General features: G+C 42.7%; 1 protein-coding gene across 2 annotated transcripts; it reads left to right on the top strand.

Annotated features, from left to right (window-relative positions):
• The first annotated feature begins 489 nt into the window (after positions 1–489).
• On the top strand, positions 490–17,032 carry LOC129868686 (RAC-beta serine/threonine-protein kinase-like). Of its 2 annotated transcripts, none has more exons than XM_055942866.1 (14): positions 490–1,248; positions 2,438–2,602; positions 2,785–2,913; positions 3,160–3,271; positions 3,486–3,633; positions 5,032–5,163; positions 5,683–5,748; positions 5,879–5,947; positions 8,541–8,663; positions 9,037–9,165; positions 9,799–10,013; positions 10,215–10,302; positions 14,256–14,358; positions 15,239–17,032. In XM_055942866.1, the coding sequence occupies exons 2-14, from the start codon at positions 2,557–2,559 to the stop codon at positions 15,316–15,318; spliced, it is 1,440 nt and encodes a 479-aa protein (XP_055798841.1). In that variant the 5' UTR covers positions 490–1,248; positions 2,438–2,556; the 3' UTR covers positions 15,319–17,032. The 2 variants fall into 2 exon arrangements, with proteins under 2 accessions (XP_055798841.1, XP_055798842.1); XM_055942867.1 differs by having other exon boundaries at positions 490–1,132.
• The last annotated feature ends 6,653 nt before the right edge of the window (positions 17,033–23,685 follow it).

Raw genomic sequence — 23,685 nt, forward strand, 5'->3', positions numbered from 1 at the left:
TGGTTATCAACTGTGCCGCGGAAATGGAACGTAAATCACAGTAAATAGATGTTGTGGTGGCAGCTGCAGAGAAGTACTTGTGTGTACAAGATTGTACTGCAGAAGAGTTACAAGATGTGTTAAACAATAGTGTCCCATCCTCCCAGGCTGCCAGCCTAGTGTAGAATCAAATAGGGACAAGTAGTGGAATAATGGTGAGGTTTTAATGGGTGTAGGGTCTGTTGGTATGGCAATTTTTCTTCCCTTTTCCCTATCTTTTGTCACTTCCCTTTTTGTGTCATAAAGTGTAATGAATTCACACTCCAGAACAGTAGACGGAAACACAGAGCAAGAGAATAGAAATAGATGAACACTCCAGTCCAGTAGGTGTCGATGAATCCACCTTTCAGTTGGTTGTGATCCGCCAATACAAATTTAAAGAAGAATATGTCTACAGCTATAACAATGGCCAGATATTTCGCCGGATATATAAATGTGAAGCATCCGTTTGGCGTTTCCACTCACTACCAAATTTGGTGAAGAGAGGAAGCCTGCAGTGGGAGAAGACGATGCGGGATTAATTTTGACCGACATTCTGCACATTTACTCCTCGATTTAAATATGAGATCTCAATACAGTTTTCTGTTTCCGAAACGAAAATATGTAACAAACAGAGTGGACTACGCTATGTAAACTTTACCCTTTGCAACTTTTTCCAAAAATGCCGTTGTTTAGAAGGAGTGCAAGGGCGAATATAGTTATTGCACAAGCGCACTTCACAGAGTAGGCGATAATATGCAAATAATGCTAGAACGCGCCAATAGGACCTCGCTATCTCGTGCTTCGTTCTGACCACCACCTTGCTTCTTCTTTTTACCTCCTTGCTTGTTCTGATTAATTTCTTTCCATTGAAAATGACAGGCTCTGGTATATCTTGGGTTGATTAAAACAATGTTTGATATGCCTTCTTTCTCAGGCTGACGCCCGTAAATACGTACCCCAACTGCGTCATTTCCGTTTGTAAGCTTTTTGGGGGGTATTCCTTCTCGGATGTCCTGTAAATTACTGGATTGAGCCTGTAAAATAAACTGACCTAAACAAGAACAACGTGGAGAGAAAACAACTTAGAAATACGCATTTATACGTTTTACAGGTTTGGCCATTTTAATTCAACGAGTAAATAGCTTGCTACTGCTCTGCTGCGTACATACTAGAAGACTAGTGCACCCTGACTCAAACACGCCTCCGCAGAAAACAGTCGAAACTCAGGTAACGTTAGCTACACTGCAGAGAATAAAGGGCAACGCTACGTTAGCTGAGATCGCCTTGTAACGTTGCAGGGTTCATCGGTGTCTACATATCCCCCCTAAGACCAGCCCATGGTGGGGAGTATTAATGGAAGTTAGCTACTATAGCTAGTTTAGCTGGCTAACGTAAAAGGTTACAGTAACAGTTAACTTGGACTTTTCTAATGTTTGTTTCTAAAATATTGGCTCAAGAGTAGCTAAATCGCCAAGTCGTTGTCAAGAAGGTCAATTTGTACGTTACGTTTTAGTTTCGGTTGCGGGTGGGAAAGTGACAGGTGTTGTTGTCAGTCCTTGTCCAAACCTAGTTGAAGCTGGGCTTGTCAGCTAACGCTAGCTAGCTGCTATGATGAGATAGTTCATAGCTAGTGTCGTGTGTGCTGGTTACCAAAAACAGGAATAGCCTATCTAACGTTACAGATAGAAGTGTCAAGACAACATTTAGACAGTTTATGCCGTGCCGTTTTAATTGCCTATTTAAATTTAATAAACTACAGATCAACCATCCGTTGATTGCCAACAAAACTGAGTAACGTTAGTTATTGATTGGAGCCATTCCGCTACAGTTAGCTAGCTAACGTTAACTGTTTAGCTGTAGCACGTTAACGTTAGTTACATCAAGTTTCAGCCTGATTTAAAAAAAAAAAAAGCATGTCTTGACTCTCAGCGTCTCAAGTCAGCCTGAAACTTGATGTAGCCTAGCTAACTAATTTGCCATCTTTATTAGTGTCGGACAGTTTTTTTAGCGATAGGTTAAACAGCTGATTTGACAGTGTCTGCTAGCCTAGCTAGCTGACCAGTTCGACCTCGAATGCTCTCTGTACACCCATTGCAACACTTTCTCCCTCCCAGCCATGCTCGTGTGCTTACTGGTACCCTCTGGCACATTTCTTTGATCTATCTGTTCTTGCAGCACCAATACAGTCTTGCCCCAGCGTCAAATATAAGCTATGCTTCATAAAAGTTGTAGTTTGTCATTTATCCGGAAAGGTTAGGTGCCAGTAATATTTTTGTCTGGAAAATCATATTGGATGCAAAATGCTGTTAATCTCTGCTCATCTCTTCATAGTCTGTGTAGGCTAGCCTATGTCTTGCAAACTCATGTAGGCTAGCTGTCATTAATATTCCTCTCATGTTGTGGTTTGTTTGTCTAGGTGCTGGGTTATTGTAAACACTGACACCCTCCTGACAATCCAAGTCACTCAGGCCCCCCTCCCTTAACCCCACCCGTTCCCCTCCCCTACCCCCTTCCACGACCATCCCACCCTTGACTATGAATGAGGTCAGCGTAGTCCGAGAAGGATGGCTCCACAAGAGAGGTGAGGGCTCGCAATTTCTTATTATTCACAGCTAATATAATCACTTTCATAACACAATTTCTGACAAAGCCAGGCAGAGACGCAACCAATCCACGCTGTATGTAGTTGCCACTGAATGTACATTGTGGCTGACCTCAGACTAGGCTATATGAGAGTACTCAGGCCCACTTCTCTCTGTGCAGGTGAGTACATTAAAACTTGGAGGCCGCGCTACTTCATCCTAAAGAGTGACGGCTCCTTCATCGGGTACAAAGAGAAGCCTGAGCTGTCCATCCAGAGCTTGTCACCGCTCAACAACTTCTCAGTGGGAGGTGAGGGTCCTTCAAAGGGGAAACTTTATTGTTGATGTCCCGTTGCTCTTGCCTCCGGCAGTGTTTGTTATTTTTCTGGGTGTTTAGAGCCACCTCTGCACATAGCATTTAAATGAGATGTTTGTGTTTTGAAGGCTAGATGTTGCTTTGGGGATCTTCACACACTTCACAAATTAAATGAGGTAAAAACCCGGGATTGCGGTATTAAAACATTTGTAATGCCCGTAATCCCCCCTTTTGTCCCAGAATGCCAGCTGATGAAGACAGAGCGGCCCAAGCCTAACACATTCGTTATCCGCTGCCTGCAGTGGACAACAGTCATCGAGAGGACCTTCCATGTGGAAAGCAATGCAGAGAGGTAAGGAGGGGATAGGGGCAACTACGAGGTGTAAGAATGGGCCTATGGAAGGGGTAGATAAGAGAGTGGGGAGGAGGGATAACAGTCTACATAGAGGTGGAGGGAGGGATGGATATGTTTCTGTGTAAGTCATCTGCAAAAGTGGTTAGAAGGAATTCTACAAGCTCACTATGGTGTAGTAATTGCACATTATTTGGCTGTGTGTGTGTGTCAGAGAGGAGTGGATGCGTGCCATCCAGGCGGTGGCCAATAGGTTGAAGGTGCGAGAGGAGGAAGAGCCCATGGACCTGTTTGGCTCTCCCAGCGACAACAGCAGCATGGAGGAGATGGAGGTGGCCATGTCCAAGACCCGCTCCAAAGTGGTGAGTGTGTTTCTATGACATGATAGACAACATGTTCACCCAGATTATTCTTCCAATATGGTTGGGTGCTAAATCCTGGTTTGTTCCTACCAGTGGCGGTCGGTGACATTTTTAAGATGAGGGAGGATGATAAAAAAAAAATTATGAGCATGGCCTTATTTCTATTACAGAATATTGGATGACTGTCATTCATATTCTATTCACCCAGCTCAATGTAACATCGATAGGTTTAGGCTACTACATGATACTAGAATTTTCCATATACATATCATGAGGTTGCTACAACCTAGCTTATGAATGAAAGTTTCAACCTGTGCACCTACGTTGTAGAGAAAATATGTCATCAAGGTGAGACAGTAACACATTCAATACCGCCTTGCACACTCTTGCCTGCACACTCTTGCCTCCTTATAGACTTCTGAACTTGAAATATGAAATATCCTTGTTCATGGTATGGAGGGAGAGAGGGGAATGCAGAACGTTTACGTTCCGTCTGAACATGTTATTGTTAGACATCAGGTGTCCTATGGAAAGGAGAAGGCCCACAGTCTGGTTTCTACCCCAGAAGTTAATGGTTACCTGTAGGAGGAATGTATATGTTGGAGTCAATTAAGTTTGGATATGGCTTGGAATGTTACTGAGTAAGTGAAAGGCCATCACATGGTGGCGGTCACGGATAAGGGTGGAGAGCTGTGGATTAGTAAGGAATGGGTGCCGAGGTCAGGTCACATTAAGGGAGAAGGAACCGTTTATTACCCACATCACTTATTTTCCTGCCTAGCAATAAAGGTGTAAGGTTTAGCGAAGAGGAGGAGACTTTACCTAAAGTGTGATGTGTATATATACACTTGTGCTGGTGGGAACATGTCTTTGTCTGTTCAGCTGTCTGACCCATTGGGTGAATAAACTTGGTTTGAACTTTTTATAGTTGTCTGTTAGTTTTTACTCTGTTTATTTAGAACCTAACATCCTCCTAGGTATTATGATTGAAGGAACTGTACCCTGAGGAGGATGGGAACTAGCTGTCCTCCGGCTACACCATGGTGCTACCCTACAGAGTGCTGTTGAGGCTACTGTAGACCTTCATTGTAAAACAATAATTAATTATTTGGTTACCTGTGACTATATTTAGTATAGTTTGTTCATATGCTAGCGTGCCCCCCCCCCCCCCCCCCCCCGAATTATAATTTTTAAATAAATGATTGGGTGGATGAATCGACCTGTTCTGAATATTGGGTGGGGACATGCCTCCCCCCCAACGATCCCCCGTGGCAATTTCGTCTATGGTGTGAGAATGATCTGTTGTAAAGTATCATAGTTCATCATCAATGTGTTTGGCTGGGCTGGGTTACATAAGATAAGATGGTTGAATTTTCAACCCTGTATCTGTGTTGTCAGACGATGAGTGACTTTGACTACCTGAAGCTGCTGGGGAAGGGTACATTTGGCAAGGTTATCCTGGTGAAGGAGAAAGCCACCGGGATGCACTATGCCATGAAGATCCTGCGCAAGGAGGTCATCATCGCTAAGGTAAAGAAATAGGCCTAACCTATACCACTTTACAGGGGTGAAGACTACTGGCCATCAATTTATTGGGGAATGACGATCCTTTTGTATTAGTCCTAATCTATTTAGTCCGATTGTCCTGTATAAGGCATTTTTAGGAGGTGAGTGGTATATTTCATCAATAAGGCCCGAGGGGGTGTGGTATATGGCAAATATACCACAGCTAAGGGCTGTTCTTATGCGCAACGCCACACGGAGTGCTAGGACACAGCCCTTAATTGGCCATATACCACAAACCCCCTAGGTGCCTTACTGATATTATAAACTAGTTACCAATGTAATTAAAGCAGTAAAAATAAATGTTTTGGCATACCCATGGTATACGGTGTGATGTACCACGGCTTTCAGCCAGTGCGCATTCAGGGCTCGACCCACTCAGTTTATAATTAGTTATAGGCTAAGGGTCTAAGTACTGTGTTTTGGTGTTTATTGTTGCTGTGAAAGGCTGGCCCTCTGATCTGATTTGTCTAAATGTGTGTCCAGGATGAGGTTGCGCACACGGTTACAGAGAGCAGAGTGTTACAGAACACCCGGCATCCCTTCCTCACGGTGAGTGTTCTGTGTTACTGTCAACTCGTTACGTGTGCTGGTCCAAAACAGAACACCCACACATGCTGTTTATTTATAGGAGGGCTTGCGGGTTGGGAAATTGATCAATTGTCTCATTCCACTCTTCCAGACACTGAAATACGCTTTCCAGACTCATGACCGATTATGTTTTGTGATGGAATACGCCAACGGAGGAGAGGTGGGTGTCCCAATGTCACACACAAACACATGAATGTGTCATTACAGTTTTATCAATTGCTTGAACACTGATTGAAGCTGGTATCCGTATGGCCAAAATAACAACTTTTTTTTACGTAAGTTTGTAATTTCACATTGTTTTCATGCTAAATGCTAAACACTTTTTTGCAAAACATTTGACACAAATCTCCATTACAAGAGAGAAAAAACAAAATGTGCACCCCAGGACCAGTATTAAGAAACACTGATCTGGTGAAATTACCATTTGATGACGAATGATACCATTGATGGATTCAGATAGTTTGGTGACATGTGTTCTAAGGGTGTTAGTTTGTTTTGTAAAATAAATATTCTCATTGACAACTTAGATGTAAAGCTATGGAGGATGGTAGCTGACTCTATAGCAACTCCTATCTGTCATGGTAGCTGACTCTATAGCCACTCCTAACTGTCATATCTTTAACCTGAGCATAAAGGAAAGTGCTGGTCCTCAGGCCTAGAGGGAAGCAGAAGTCATTCCGCTACCTAGGTGTGGTAAAGCGGCCTTTACTAGTTATAATAGCAGACCTATCAACTTGCTGACAGCTCTTAGCAAATATTTAGATAAATGTTGTTAGACCAAATACAATGCTATTTCGCTGTAAACAAATTAACAAGACTATCAGCAAGCTTAGAGAAAGTCATACAACATGTACTGCACTGAAACAAATGACTGATGATTGGTTGAAAGAAATTGATAAGGAGGTTGTGGGAGCTGTACTGTTATATTTCAGTGCAGTCTTTGATATTATTTCAACCTCTAACATATTGTGGATTCAGAGCTATCTATCTAATAGAACTGAGGGTTTTCTTTTAATGGAATCTTCTATAATGTCAAACATGTTATCCTCTCTGGTACCAGTGGGACGGTAGCGTCCCACCTCGACAACAGCCAGTGAAATTGCAGGGCGCCAAATTCAAAACAATAGAAATCCCATAATTAAAATTCCTCAAACATACAAGGATTATCCACCATTTTAAAGATAAAGTTCTTGTAAATCCAACCACAGTGTCCGATTTCAAAAACGCTTTACTGCGAAAGCACACCATGCGATTGTTAGGTCAGCACCTAGTCACAGAAAACCATACAGCCATTTTTCCAGCCAAAGAGAGGAGTCACAAAAAGCAGAAATAGAGATAAAATTAATCACTAACCTTTGATGATCTTCATCAGATGGCACCCATAGGACTTCATGTTACACAATACATGTATGTTTTGTTTGATAAAGTTCATATTTATATTTTAAAAAATCTGAGTTTACATTGGCGTGTTACGTTCACTAGTTCCAAAAACATCCAGTGATTTTGCATAGCCACATCTATTCAACAGAAATACTCATCATAAATGTAGATGATAATACAAGTTATACACATGGAATTATAGATATACCTCTCCTTAATGCAACCGCTGTGTCAGATTTCAAAACAACTTTACGGAAAAAGCAAACCATGCAATAATCTGAGACGGCGCTTAGAACTATAGTCAAATTAGCCGCCATGTTGGAGTCAACAGAAACCAGGAATTACATGGTTAATATTCCCTTTGGTGGTCTTAATCAGAATGCACTCCCAGGAATCCCAGGTCCACAATAAATGCTTGATTTGTTCGAAACAATTCCAAAGTCACGAAGTGCGTTCACTAATACGTGACAATGTCCAAAAGTTCCGTAACAGTCAGTAGAAACATGTCAAACGATGTATTGAATCAATCTTTAGAATGTTAACATACATCTTGAATAACGTTCCAACCGGAGAATTAGATTGACTTCAGATGAGCGATGGAGCGGAGCTCACTCATGTGAACGCGCATGGTCAAAGAATGGTCACCTCATGGCAGTGGTGACTAATTCTTCTCTCATTCGGCCCCCCTTCATAGTAGAGTCATCAGACAAAGTTCTACAGACTGTTGACATCTAGTGGAAGCCGTAGGAAGTGCAAACCCATTCATATCTCGCAGTAATTTCAACGGGATCTTGGTTGAAAATCCACCAGCCTCAGAATTTCCACTTCCTGTTTGGATTTTTTCTCAGGTTTTTGCCTGCCATATGTGTTCTGTTATACTCAGACAGAATTCAAACAGTTTTACAAACTTCAGAGTGTTTTCTATCCAATACTAATAATAATATGCATATATTAGCAACTATGACTGAGGAGCAGGCCGTTTACTCTGGGCACCTTTGTGCACCTTTCATCCAAGCTACTCAATACTGCCCCTGCAGCCATAAGAAGTTAAGTCTGGTGTATCGCAGGGAAGCTCTCTAGGCCCTCTACTCTTTTCTATGTTTACCAATGACCTGCCACTGGAATTAAACAAAGAATGTGTGTCCATGTATGCTGATGATTCAACCACATATGCGTCAGCAACCACAGCTAGTGTGAAAGGTATTTTAAGTTTTGATGGTGTTAGTGCATTTAGCAAGAGAAATGTTTTGTTTTGGCAAACACTTGCAGTTTAGTGGCTGTTGCAAAAATAGTGTTCAAGCGATCAAGGACCTTTTTTTTATATTAAAGCATCTCAAATTAATAATTTTTTCTTGCTGTCTTTTTCCCTCCAGCTCTTCTTCCACCTGTCTCGGGATCGCGTGTTCACGGAAGACCGGGCCCGTTTCTATGGCGCCGAGATTGTATCTGCATTGGAATACCTCCACTCTCGTGATGTGGTATACAGGGACCTGAAGGTAAGCACTATCTGTGTTGATTTTGTCCTGCTCTTCGCTCCCTTCATACATCAAAGGATTTTGTTTCTTCAAATTGTAATAATAATCATGCCTTATCATGTAAATTCTCAAGACGTTTACAAAAGTACCATTGACCATTCTCACAATTGTTGGTGTGACATGTGAAGCACAACTTTTTAAAATCAATTGACACCCGGAAATGGGATGACCTGGATGGCTGATTCCGTTTGCTAGCTAGCCATCAAGATCATCATATAAGTAGGTGTTCTGTCAGGATGCAGACTGATTAACTTATTCAACTGTAACCTTTGATGATAGTGAAACCACCAGGCACTCTGTTCTAATGTCTCATCCATCCTTGTGTCTTTCTCAGCTGGAGAATCTAATGCTGGACAATGACGGACATGTTAAAATCACCGACTTTGGGCTATGTAAGGAAGGTATCACGGACGGCGCCACCATGAAGACCTTCTGTGGCACCCCAGAGTACCTTGCACCGGAGGTGAGGGCACGGTGCTGGGCATGACTAGTGATCAGGGACACATTATTCCATTTGTTAGTCTTATGTCTGTGGAACTTGTTCAGTTTCTCAGTTGTTGAATCTTATGTTCATACAAATATTTACACATGTTAAGTTTGCTGAAAATAAACGCAGTTGACAGTGAGAGGATGTTTCTTTTTTTGCTGAGTTTACAGCCTACAGGAGAATTGCTAAAATAACACACCTGCCTGATAATATGAACCCTGTAGTCTATAGCCTTTTTAGAACCAGCCCTAAACTTATTTTTGCCAACATGGGCTCATTTCTGGAAAGGAATATTAGCAAGTGTGTGGTGTGCAGACCTCAAAATTGGTATTAAATTGTATTCCAAGTGGCATTAAAAAGGTCTTAAAGTTTTAAATTCAACTTCATGGAACCTGCAGATATCCTGCTTAAGATTGGTTCTCTTATCTACTGATTCTCCATTGTGTTTAAAAAAAAAAAGTTTGTCTTAACGCAGTGAGTATTTAGATAAGAGGTATCCTACTGTATGCGAATGTCAATAATCAATTGCCTATGTAATATTTATTTTGAAGGCCCCCATAAAGTGACTAAGACCGTTTTTTTCCCCCCCCTACCTCCCTGCACGTCAAGGTGCTGGAGGACAATGACTACGGTCGCGCTGTGGATTGGTGGGGCTTGGGTGTGGTCATGTACGAGATGATGTGCGGTCGGCTGCCCTTCTACAACCAGGACCATGAGCGGCTGTTTGAGCTTATCCTCATGGAGGAGATCCGCTTCCCCCGGAACCTGGCCCCCGAGGCCAAGGCGCTGCTCGCAGGCCTGCTCAAAAAGGACCCCAAGCAGAGGTACGTCGTGGTGGGGTTGGGATATGGGTCTGTCTGACTGGCCTGCTCAGGGAGGACACCATTTGTGTTAGGCTGGGTGTCTGCTCAAGAAAGGTGTGTGTGCGCTCATGATTGCAGGCCGGCCCACACAGCCCCTAATGTAGTAGAAAATACTGGTGAGAATCAAGCTGGGTTCTCTGATATTCTGTTGTTTATTGACAGGTTAGGGGGAGGACCAGAGGATGCCAAAGATGTGATGTCCCACAAGTTCTTCACCTCCATCAACTGGCAGGATGTGGTAGATAGGAAGGTGAGTGAATGTAGGCTGATAGATTAGTGGTACTGAATCAGTCAAATGGTGGCATTCCAGGTCATTTTGTTTGCAGTTGCACTTGTTTGACATCAACTGCTGAATGACTGATTCCCAAATGACCTTGCATCATCAATAAGTAAACTAATTAGCCTTGTCTGAGCTAGAACGCCCCATAGGGCAGGAGACTATCACTTGTTTCTGTAGCGTGAGGCAGCTTGATGTAGAGGTACACCTCGTGCAGCCCCTGGACAGGGTGCTAGTATTTCGCAGGGCCTAAAGCGAATCCTTTTCCTTAATGCTGAGTGCTAAGCAGAGAGGATCCCGAATCCTTTTCCTTGATTATTGGAATATGTTCAGAGTCTCTGACGATACCATCAACAAGCTAACCACCTCCGTCGCCAGCTTCATAAGGAAATGCGTCTGCGAAAGTTGTCCCCACAGTGATTGTTCGCTGCTTCCCCAATCAAAGGCCCTGGATGTTTTATTTCACCTTTATTTTATTAACACAGAGGTTGGATTAACACAGAGGTTGGAGCTAAACGAAAGGACAGGGCTACTGCACACAGGGCCATCGCAGACAACCCTGAGGCTACGGCTGAGGACAGGAATAAGTACAAGAAGTCCTGCTACGACCTCCGCAGTCATCAAACGAGCAACAGGACCATATAGGAATAAAGTGGAACTATAATACACAGGCTCCGACCCCGTCGCATGTGGAAGGGGCTACAGTCCGTTACGGATGACAAAGGAAGACCCAGCCGTGATCTGCCCAACGATGCCTCTACCAGATGAACTCAACCCATTTTATGCACACTTCGACAATAACAACACCATACCGTACGTGAGGGCCACCACTGGGTGATCTCTCTCTCCGAGGCCGATGTAAGGTCTTTAATCAGGTCAACACTCGCGGGGCTTGACGGTATTCCAGGGCATGTTCTCAGAGCATGCGCAGATCAGATTGCAGGCATATTCTCTGACTGAGTCTGTAATCCACACGTTTTAAGATGACCATCATTCCTGTTCCCAAGAACTCCAAGGCTTCATGCCACAATGACTACCACCCTGTAGCACTCACATCTTTAATCATGAAGTGCTTTGAAAGGCTGGTTATGGCACACATCAACTCCATCATACCAGACAGCCTAGACCCACTCTAATTTGCACACTGCCCAATCAGATCCATAAACAACGCAATCTCAATTCCATGCCACACTGCCCTCACCCACCTATACTGAACAAAAATATGAACGCAACATGTAAAGTGTTGGTTCCATGTCAAATGAGCTGTAATAAAATATTACATTTACATTTTTACATTTTAGTCATTTAGCAGACGCTCTTATCCAGAGCGACTTACAGTAGAGTGCATACATTTTATTACATTTACATACTGAGACAAGGATATCCCTACCGGCCAAACCCTCCCTAACCCGGACGACGCTATGCCAATTGTGCGTCGCCCCACGGACCTCCCGGTTGCGGCCGGCTGCGACAGAGCCTGGGCGTGAACCCAGAGACTCTGGTGGCGCAGCTAGCACTGCGATGCAGTGCCCTAGACCACTGCGCCACCCGGGAGGTATCTCTAAAATGTTGCACCATTTTCCTTTTTACATTCGCTGTTAGTGAGCATTTCTCCTTTGCCAAGATAATCCATCCACCTGACAGGTGTGGCATATCAATAAGCTGATTAACCTTTCACGAGCCTCTACCCCGGGTCCGGGAGCACCCCCCACCCCCACCCCCCCCCACACTGATTAGCATCGCTAGCATAGCGTCACAATTAAATAGTAGCATCTAAATATCATTAAATCACAAGTCCAAGACACCTAATGAAAGATACAGATCCTGTGAATAAAGCCACCATTTCAGATTTTTAAAATGTTTTACAGGGAAGACACAATATGTAAATCTATTAGCTAAACACGTTAGCAAAAGACACCATTTTTCTTTGTCCACCATTTTCTCTCAACACCAGTAGCTATCACCAATTCGGCTAAACTAAGATATTGATAGCCACTAACCAAGAAAAAACCTCATCAGATGACAGTCTGATAACATATTTATGGTATAGGATAGGTTTTGTTAGAAAAATGTGCATATTTCAGGTATAAATCATAGTTTGCCATTGCAGCCACCATCACAAATCTCACCAAAGCGACTAGAATTACTACAGAGAGCAACTTGTATTATCAATTTACTCATCATAAAACATTTCTTAAAAATACACAGCACATAGCAATGGAAAGACACAGATCTTGTGAATTCAGACAACATTTCAGATTCTCTAAGTGTTTTACGGCGAAAACACAATAAATCGTTATATTAGCATACCACATATGCAAACGTTACCCGAGCACTGATTCAAGCCAAAGAGAGCGATATCGTTATCATCGCCAAAATATATTACTTTTTTCACTAACCTTCTCAGAATTCTTCAGATGACACTCTTGTAACATCATATTACAACATACATATAGAGTTTGTTCGAAAATGTGCATATTTAGCCACCAAAATCATGGTTAGACAATGACAAAAGTAGCTCAGCTGGTCAGAAAATGTCCTGCACCATATTAGACAGTGATCTAGTCTTATACATAAATACTCATAAACTTGACTAAAAAATACAGGGTGGACAGCGATTGATAGACAATTTAATTCTTAATACAATCGCGGAATTACATTTTTTAAATTATCCTTACTTTTCAGTACAGGTTGCGCCAAGCGAAGCTATAGCAAACAAAATGGCGGCATAAGCGTTTAACATTTTTCGACAGAAACACGATTTAATCATAAATTGTTCTTACTATGAGCTGCTCTCCCATCAGAATCTTGGGCAATGAATCCTTTCTTGGGTCTAATCTTCTTTTGGTCGAAAGATGTCCACTTGTCCATCGAAATGCCCACTAACGTACGACCGGGACCCCGAAACGTGCCCGGAGCTTCAAAGTGTATTACAAAGCAATGCCTCAATCGCACTAAACAGATATAAATTGCTATAAAACGGTTTAAATTAACTACCTTATGATGTTTCTAACACCTATAACGAGTAAAAACATGACCGACGCTATATTACTGGCTAAACCAAGGCTTGGAAAAAGGCCAGTCAGATATCCTTCTTGCGTTGAGCGCAGAGTCCAAAAGAATGCTACTTCCGGTATTTGGTGATTTATAGAGCCCATGATTGTGCAATCGACTCTATTCAAATTGTCACCACTTACTGACATCTAGAGGAAGGCGTGGGCAGTGTTTGTATCCTCATAGGATTTACAGTGGCTTTAAACTGATCTGGAACCAGAGGCCAAGAGTTCTGAAAACTCACTCACTGGGAGGAAAAGTGCTGTAGAATGAGTTCTGTTCCACTCAGAGACATAATTCAAACGGCTATAGAAACTAGAGCGTTTTCTATCCAATAATAACAATAATATGCATATTGTACGAGCAAGAATTGAGTACTAGGCAGTTTAATCTGTAGAGCAAATTATGCTAATGCGAAACAGCACCCCCTATAGTTGCAAGAAGTTAAACAATGTGGTAATTACACAGGTGCACCTTGTGCTGGGGACAATAAAATGCCACTCTAAAATGGGCAGCTTTGTCACACAACACAATGCCACAGATGTCTTGTGAATGTGACATTAAAACTTGAAACTAGTGCCAAGCAGAGAGGCATGAGGTCCCATTTTCAGAGTCTTTGGTATGACTCAACCTATCAATCTCCAGGCAGACACTTTAACCATAACGCTACAGAGCTGGTTGCATCATAGATCGTTATTATTTGTAGATGGCAGTCAATCAGAATTTACCCACAATGCATCACACATTTGATGCTCTCGAACTCGGCCAATATCAATATGTTTTACAAGTCTTCTGAGATGGCATAGGAAAGGCTGGTACTGTGATGTCCACTTCTGGATGATTTAGCCAATCTCTGCTCTCTCCCTCCTCAGCTGACTCCGCCCTTCAAGCCTCAGGTGACGTCGGAGACCGACACCCGCTACTTTGACGATGAGTTCACGGCACAGACCATCACAGTCACACCTCCAGACAAATGTGAGTTTGTGTGTGCATGTGAGTTTGCAAGTGTTTTTATTAGTGTGTAGCTAGGCTTTCATTCAATTGGCGACAGATGTTCACAAGAATATTCTAGAGTGTACATAAAAACAAAAGGAGCATCAAGCTCATCACTGTGCACTTTCACCACCCTGTGAAGTTCAGAACTTATTTCATCTGTAGCCTAAAAAACGGCATGCTTTCCTGAGTCGTACTGGGTGGACCACACACACCATATCATTGTGTGACTCCCAAGTTTGTTGTGATGTGGATATTTGAGCATAAAGGCATTTCCACTGCCATTTCTTGCATAATTCATTTTACTGACACAAAAAAAATCCTGGAAATTGCCAGGGACATCACGAGGTGCTGATATGTATTGTGATTCTCATGATTCTATACGCATTGCGATTCGATGTTCCAAACATATTCCTTGAATAAAAAAACATGCGCAGGCTCACGCACATGCGAAAACAAGTTGTTGTTGTTTTTTTTTCAGTCAGGTAAATAAGTGCTGAAAACAAAATGTCTTACTATTTAAAAAGATCGAGAACAAGCTATGAATGAAAAATACTTTTTGGCGCAGGTACATCCAACTAGCGATATTGTCTTTACGATATATCGTCAAAAATAGTATCCCGATATGTAACAGTATAGATATTTCCCCCCTATTAATATTGTCTAGCGTATTTAGTTTGACATTTGGAAAGTTGACTGACAAATTTGCTGTTTCCATCATGTCTGTCGTGACATTTTTTTAAATTCGACATATGCTTTACTCGCATTAAAAGGTTGGATGGAAACCTGATTTGTGCCACTATATGCCACCAGCAGGGACGTCGTTACAGCGCTGACACTGACTGTTTTCTCTGTTTTCCAGATGACAATCTGGACTGTGAGGACCCCAACCAGCCAGCACACTTCCCCCAGTTCTCTTACTCCGCCAGCATACGAGAGTGACAGTCTCCACCATACACACACACACTGGAGAGACACATACCGCATCAGCTCACACACTCGCGTCCACACTTATAAAAAAAGACTGCAGTCTTGAGACACCACAGGCTGATGGATCTCTGGTTACAGCAGGGATCTGAGTGCCTAGGCTCGCAGCCATCTTGTCTTCTCAAACTTCGCCTACACTATGGTCATGCACAAATGCAGCCTGTGAACCGCACAGGACCTCACGTCGTCAGCAGCAGTAGCACATCAGCCATGCACAGGGAGGACCTAGGACCTATAGGTGGCGCTATAGGACACTACTGCTCCTCAGATTTGAGGCACTGATCTCATTTCTTCTTTTTCCTCTCGTTCTTTCTCTGAGTCTCCCTCTTTCTATCTCCCCTTGTCCCTCTCACACTAACCCAGTAACTCACACGGCCGGGTGGAAGAAGAAAAACTCAAAACAAGTGGTTCTTGTTTTCAAAAATGGGAAAAATATTACACCCCCCCCCCCTCTCTCTGATTGTTACATTTGAGAAGGAGTCATATTTCTGTGATTTATTCAAGTGCTCTTTGTCTGGAACTAGCTGTTACCAATAGCGTTGAAGTGGTTCTACTGGGCAAGGAGGGGGGCGGGGTGGTAACAATTAAGATGTTTCTCCCTCAATGTGTTTGACTGTGTGCTTGGAGAAAAGAGAGACACAACTGAATGTCTGCGTTTCGTGTGTGTCAGAGTGCGGTCGTGTCGGTGTGTTTGAGCTAGCTGATTGACGTAAACTTGCCTGACGCGTATCAGTAGATGAATTTGCCACGTCACACTACACGGATGTTTCTGACACAGTGCTCAAGAACCTACTCTGGAATATAAGAAGATGCAGGACAGAGTACTACCATGTAACTGTAATCCCAATGAAATGAACTAGTATTACGTTCTTGTTTCTGACTGATTGTTGTGAATAGAACAATACGTGCTACAGAGAAAAGGAATGGGATTTAGGGAATCACTGAACATGTACATTTGTAAAACCCTGTTTTTAATTAAGGACTGGTCTCAACACCTCTGCTCTGAGACACACCAGCCATATGATTTACAAGGGTCGACTAGCACTTGGGCTGCGTTTACACAGGCAGCCCAATTGATATCTTATGACCAATCACAGATCTTTTTCAGAGCTGATCTAATTGGTCAAAAGACCATTTAGTGAAAAAGATCAGAATTGTTCTACCTGTGTAAACTCAGCCTTATATCCTTAAGCATACCTCCTTCTACTCAAATTATAAGATTTGTATGTTTTATTGTTGTCTTGTTTCGCGCAAGTAATTTTTTCTTTCAATTGTCATAAACATCTGCTGTACTATCAGAAATGGCCACACAGGTGTTAATGAGTGGATCAGTGACGGGTTGCCGTTCTGGTCACAACACCAGGTGTGTGTTGAATGTAATCACGCCTGCTCCTCGTTGCCTGGTGTCTCACTGCTGACTGTTGCTGGTCGTGACAAGGAGATCCAGGTTGTTCTCAAAAATGTTCTGTTAGTCATGTGAGCCTTGTGTCCATTGTGTGCCATTTTGAAATCATTTCTGAGAGGAACTTCTCTCTGTATTCCACCTTGCTGTTTTCCTGACCCCTTTGAAGACATTACTACTCATTTAAGAAAACCATTCATAAATGTCTAAATGAAAGTAAGTCTGTTTCCCCTGACTTATTTCAATTAAAGGATCCCATTGTATGTATTTTTTTGTTTTATACTGTGTGTGTGTGTGACATGTATGCATGTCACACCTGTCTGTTCAGGCTTGCATGTGTATTGTATAACCCCCCCCCTCACACACACACACACACATGTAACATACTCACTTGGCGGGAACTGTAACAAGGCTCGTATAGCGAAGATCGCTTCATGGCACAGACTACTCAGCCCCTCACACGTCCAGACCGTGCATTCCCCACGGTCGCCAACCCACTTCTGAAACTAGCGTAGCGAAAGATGGGGAAGGGAAGTGACCAGCACCAATGGAGCAGTGTTTAGAGGTTAAGTGCTTTGCTCTAGGGCACAACAACAGGAGATGGCAACTAAGTTACTGATACACTCCCGACCAGATTATTACCTGTTGGTTTCAACCAGCAAATCCCCAGTTATCTTCTCTAGGCCTGCGTTTCCCAAACTCTGTCCTGGGTGGGGCTTGAATATTCAAATGAACAAATGGGCAGAGAGTAGCCTACATTGTCTAATTCTCTGCATGGTGTTAATAATTAATTTTATTTTCTAAGGTGGTTTCTTGCATCATACAACAAAATACAATGCAATTGACAGTCACCTATTTGGTCCATAGAGTTAGATCAAGTAAAACATCAATTAATGTCAAGTCCTTCATAATGGCAAAACATGTTTAAAAGTCATGTAATGTAGGCCTGCATTGAACACCACATATAGGCTACTGTAGGCTATATCAGTGACCGACCAACTCAAATTGGTATTATGTAGCAAAAAAAATGTTATTTTTTACTTTGGATAAAAGTAGAGACTCAGAGCAAGAAAATGGTATATCGTACACTACAGTTGAGGAACAATTGGGAAGTAACTTTGCTATGAAAGTTGATAAACTTGTTAACTCACTTTTGAGAAAATGTTTTGGTACTACTACTGGAGAGACCTCCTTTGTCTACACCCATTCAGCATCGTTCACACCCTCTTAAGCGCTAGCCCCACCCATCTCTTTAAGGGTTGATCCAAGGTTTCTTTACTAACAACAGCAGTCAAGCTAACTTGCTAGCTACATCCAGACACAAATGAGAACAATAGCAGGTCTATTTCGCATCCCCAGCTGGTATATTCTGTCTGTTCACAATTCACCTGTAGGAACATAGCATCTCTCAACCCGCGACAACAGATAGAGTTGGCCACTACTATCCGAGAGATTGTTTGTGAGGAAATTACCTCTGCCCTCGACTTGCAATTAAAACCGATTAATTAATCTTTTGCACCGCTCACTTCTAAAGTGGATATCTACTCAACCAAAGTGGAAAGTCTTCTAGTGAAGGCTGTCCCCCTCCATTTACACTGCTGAATTCATCTCTCAAGGAGGACTTGGCCTGTAGGCCATGATTAATTTGGATGAACATCTAAACTGAACAAAAATATGAATGCAAAATGTAAAGTGTTGGTCCCATGTTTCATGAGCTGAAATAAAAGATCCAAGAAATGCTTCATATGCTCAAATCAATCAAATATATTTACAGTTGAAGTCAGAAGTTTACATACACTTAGGTTGGAGTCATTAAAACCCGTTTTTCAACCACTCCACAAATTTCTTGTTAAACTATAGTCTATATCTATACTTACACACAATAGAACCAATATTTGCCTAATAGCAATTTTCTATCTACTCCACTCAGAGTCTCTATAGGGCTTGCACCATAAACAGCCCAAGGCTATACACACACTTAAGTTGCCTGTCACATTTGACAGTCATCACAGCAATATCAATGGTGTAGATTTTACTTTCAATGAACAGATGAATCCAACTGTACTGTACTGGATCTGCCTGCTTCTCCGCAGATGCGGAAGGGCAATTTCACCGGATGCGGAATATTGAGATGAAACCCACGCAAAAAGATATATATCTCTAGCTTAAACAGACTGATTTTTATGTGGATTTTTTATAATGTTAATTAGATTTCCAACGGGGTGCAGAAATTGTAGGTGAAGAGTTAAAGAAAGATTTTTAAGCCTTGGCTACTATTGAGACATGGATTGTATGTGTACTACATTTGGAAGGTGAATGGGCAAGGCAAAATATTTAAAAGGATATGAATCCCGCTAGCGGGACAACTTCCGGGGAAACTTGAGGGCGCGCAATTCAAATAAATAATCATAAATATTATGGATTTTAAACATTTATGAAAGCTTAAAGCTTAAATTCTTGTTAATCTAACTGCACTGTCCGATTTACAGTAGCTATTACAGCGAAAACATGCCATGCGATTGTTTGAAGACGGCTCCCCATGTCAAAATATATTTCCACTGGCACAGGTTTCATACATTCACAAATAACGATGAAATATTCACTTACTTTTTGAAAATTTTCCTCTGATTTGTCATTCAAAGGGTCCCAGCTATAACATGTAGTGTCGTTTTGTTAGATAAAATCCTTCTTTATATCCCAAAAAGTATATTTAGTTGGCGCCATCGATTTGAGTAATCCACTTGTTCAACGTGCAGAGAAAAGAATCCGAAAATCTACCCCTAAACTTTCTTTCAACAAGTCAAGATACATTTCTATTTACTCCTCAGATACCCTAAAACGTAATCAAACTATAATATTTCTTACGAAAAGAAGTATGTTCAATAGGAAACCGATTTTAGCAGGTGCGTCATTTCTTCCTGGCGCGGGCAAACACGAATTTCCAAGACTGTGTCCTTCTGCTAAAACTGATATTTCTTATTCGTTTTTGAAGTTACAAGCCTAAAACCTTGAACATAGACTGCTGACACCCTGTGGAAGCCATAGGAATTGCATCTGGGGAGCTAGTTTTCAATATGATGCAAAAGTTGTTATGAGACTGGTCAACAGACTTGCTATCATTGCTACAAATGTGGCAGTGATAGCCATTGGGCAGTAGGATGTAGGATCAGGGGCAAGGCACAGCCATCGGGAAACGCGTTGAGGTCACAACCATGGAACAGGGAGTGACCTCAGATACATCTAGTTCCATCCAGTGTTGCAGCGGATGCAGTGCAAAGGGAGAGAACCTCAGAGTTGAAGTTGTGTTCATTGTGTCATAAAGCTGCCTATTGTTCCAAAGTGTGCCAACAGCAGCATGGAGACAGCACCCACCTACATCTAAGACTGCCCGCAAAATGAAAGACCACTACTCACCTTGTCCCATGAGACAGAGAGAGTGGGGGCCAACAACTCCAGCTAACCCAGGACGTTGGAATGGAGCACCGATGCAAGCACTATAGGACACAGGGGCTCAATATCCATCATAAGTAAGGAATGGAGAAGACAAGCACTATAGGACACAGGGGCTCAATATCCATCATAAGTAAGGAATGGAGAAGACAAGCACTATAGGACACAGGGGCTCAATATCCATCATAAGTAAGGAATGGAGAAGACAAGCACTATGGGACACAGGGGCTCAGGTGTCCATCATAAGTGAGGAATGGAGAAGACGGCATTTGCCACACACACAAATTAGCCCACTGGCAGAAATCATTGGCAATACAGAGAAACTGGATCTGAGGGCAGCCACTGGCACTGAAATTCCCTTTCTGGGTTGGATGTTTTAGTATGCTTGACTCCAAAGCTGATGTCATTGCATGCCAGTAATTCAGGGTTCCTATATTAGTCACAAATGAAAGACTGGAGAAACCAATCATTGGGTTTAATGTAATTGAAAAAATAGTAAAAACAAAAAGTAACAATGAGCCCTCAGAGCTGATGTATACAGTAAATATGCTAAGAAATGCACTTAAGCTAGGACAGGGAAAGGCAAAGACTCTACTAAATCTGCTTCAGCACTCAGACTAGTACACGGAGGAATGCTTGCTTACAGCAGGCAGACGTGACATTGTCATTCCAGGTGGACAAACAAAATGGATTTGTCCCTGTATCCCAAGAAAGGCCCCTTCAATGATGAAATGGTGTTATTTGAACCGGACGCGAGAGTGATCTGGGGCCTAGACCTACAAAGTCAGGTTGTGAAAACACCAAAACCCCCATCTCGGAAAGTTGACATTGCAGTAGTGAATACTACCAAACATGACATTACCTTACCAAGACAAACACTGCTAGGGACATTACAGAGAGTGGTAGCGTGTCACCCTGTCCCTATGCCCAGTGGAGAAAAGGTTACTGTAGCACAGGTTCAGATCCCCACCAGAGCCTGGACCTGACACCGGTCACACAGGGTGGTGGGACCCACGTGTAGATTTACAGCACTTGAGCCAAGAACAACAATAACTAGTCAAACAGATGCTCAGAGAGGAATTAGCCATTTTTGCCAAATATGACATGTACATCGGGGCATCCCATACCCCGTATTCACAAAATACTTGATGGTTTGGGAGGAAACTGATGGTTTACAGTTTTAGATCAAGGAAAGGCATACCACCAAGGCTTTGTGTGTCCAGACAATACACTGTCTTCAGCACGCTTTGAGCCTTATATGAATGGAACAGAATTCCTTATCAAACAGGCTTATCAAACAGTCCCTCTGCCTTCCAACGAAGCATGGAGGAAAGTTTAGAGGGTATAAGAGAATCTGTATACCATATTTGGATGATGTGCTTATTTTTAGTCAGTCATTTGAACAACACGTGGAAGATGTCAAATCAAATCAAATGTTATTGGTCTCATACACATGGTTAGCAGATGTTAATGCGAGTGTAGCGAAATGCTTGCGCTTCTAGTTCCGACCATGCAGTAATATCTAACAAGTAATCAAACAATTTCACAACAACTGCCTTTTGCACACAAGTGTAAAGGAATTAATAAGAATATGTACATATAAATATATGGATGAGCAATGGCCGAAAGGCATAGGCAAGATGCAGTAGATGGTATAGAGTACAGTATATACATATGAGATGAGTAATGTAGGGTATGTAATGATTATATAAAGTGGCATTGTTTAAAGTGACTAGTAAAGTGACTAGTGATACATTTACGACAATTATTTATTATTAAAGTGACTAGAGATTTGCTCCCTCTGCTGTTTCCTGAAGTCCACGATCTTCTCCTTTGTTTTGTTGACGTTGAGTGTGAGGTTATTTTCCTTACACCACACGCCGTCACCTCCTCCCTGTAGGCCATCTTGTTGTTGTTGGTAATCAAGCCTACCACTGTAGTGTCGTCTGTAAACTTGATGATTGAGTTGGAGGCGTGCATGGCCACGCAGTCATGGGTGAACAGGGAGTACAGGAGAGGGCTGAGAACGCACCCTTGTGGGGCACCAGTGTTGAGGGTCAGCGGGGTGGAGATGTTGTTTCCTACCCTCACCACCTAGGGGCGACCCGTCAGAAAGTCCTGGACCCAGTTGCACAGGGCAGGGTCGAGACCCAGGGTCTCGTGCTTAGTGACGAGTTTGGAGGGTACTATGTTAAATGCTGTGTTAACTGTGTTAAATGCTGAGCTGTAGTCGATGAACAGCATTCTTACATAGGTATTCCTCTTGTCCAGATGGGTTAGGGCAGTGTGCTGTGTGATTGCGATTGCGTTGTCTGTGGACCCATTGGGGAGGTAAACAAATTGGAGTGGTCTAGGGTGTCAGGTAGGGTGGAGGTGATATGGTCCTTGACTAGTCTCTCAAAGCACTTCATGATGACGGAAGTGAGTGCTACGGGGCGGTAGTCATTTAGCTCAGTTACCTTAGCTTTCTTGGGAACAGGAACAATGGCGGCCTTCTTGAAGCATGTGGGAACAGCAGACTGGGATAGGGATTGATTGAATATGTCCATAAACACACCAGCCAGCTGGTCTGTGCACGCACTGAGGACGTGGCTAGGGATGCCTTCTGGGACGGCAGCCTTGCGAGGGTTAACACGTTTAAATGTTTTACTCACGTTGGCTGCGGTGAAGGAGAGCCCGCAGGTTTTGGTAGCGGGCCGTGTCGGTGGAACTGTATTGTCCTCAAAGCGAGCAAAAAACTTATTTAGTTTGTCTGGAAGCAAGACTTCGGGGTCCTCGACGGGACTGGTTTTCTTTTTGTAGTCCCTGATTGACTGCAGACCCTGCCACATAGATCTCGTGTCTGAGCTGTTGAATTGCGACTCTACTTTGTCTCTATACTGATGCTTAGCTTGTTTGATTGCCTTGCGGAGGTAATAGCTACACTGTTTGTATTTGGTCTTGTTTCCGGTCACCTTGCCCTCATTAATAGCAGTGGTTCGCACTTTCAGGTTTGAGCGAATTCTGCCATCAATCCACGGTTTCTGGTTGGGGAAGGTTTTATTAGTCGCCGTGGGTACAACATCACCGATGCACTTGCTAATAAACTCGCTCACCGAATCAGCATATTCATCAATGTTGTTGTTCGACGCTATGCGGAACATATCCCAGTCCACGTGATCAAAGCAATCTTGAAGCGTAGAATCAGATTGGTCGGACCAGCGTTGAACAGACCTGAGCACGGGCGTTTCCTGTGTTAGTTTCTGTCTATAGGCTGGGAGCAACAAAATGGAGTCAGGTTTGCCAAAAGGAGGGCGAGGGAGGGCTTTGTATGTGTCACGGAAGTTAGAGTAACAATGATCCAGAATTTTGCCAGCCCGTGTCGCGCATTCGATATGCTGATAAATTTTAGGGAGCCTTGTTTTCAGATTAGCCTTGTTAAAATACCCAGCTACAATAAATGCAGCCTCAGGATATGTGATTTCCAGTTT

This window comes from Salvelinus fontinalis, chromosome 13 (genome assembly GCF_029448725.1).
Source record: "Salvelinus fontinalis isolate EN_2023a chromosome 13, ASM2944872v1, whole genome shotgun sequence".
NCBI classification, from domain to species: domain Eukaryota; kingdom Metazoa; phylum Chordata; class Actinopteri; order Salmoniformes; family Salmonidae; genus Salvelinus; species Salvelinus fontinalis.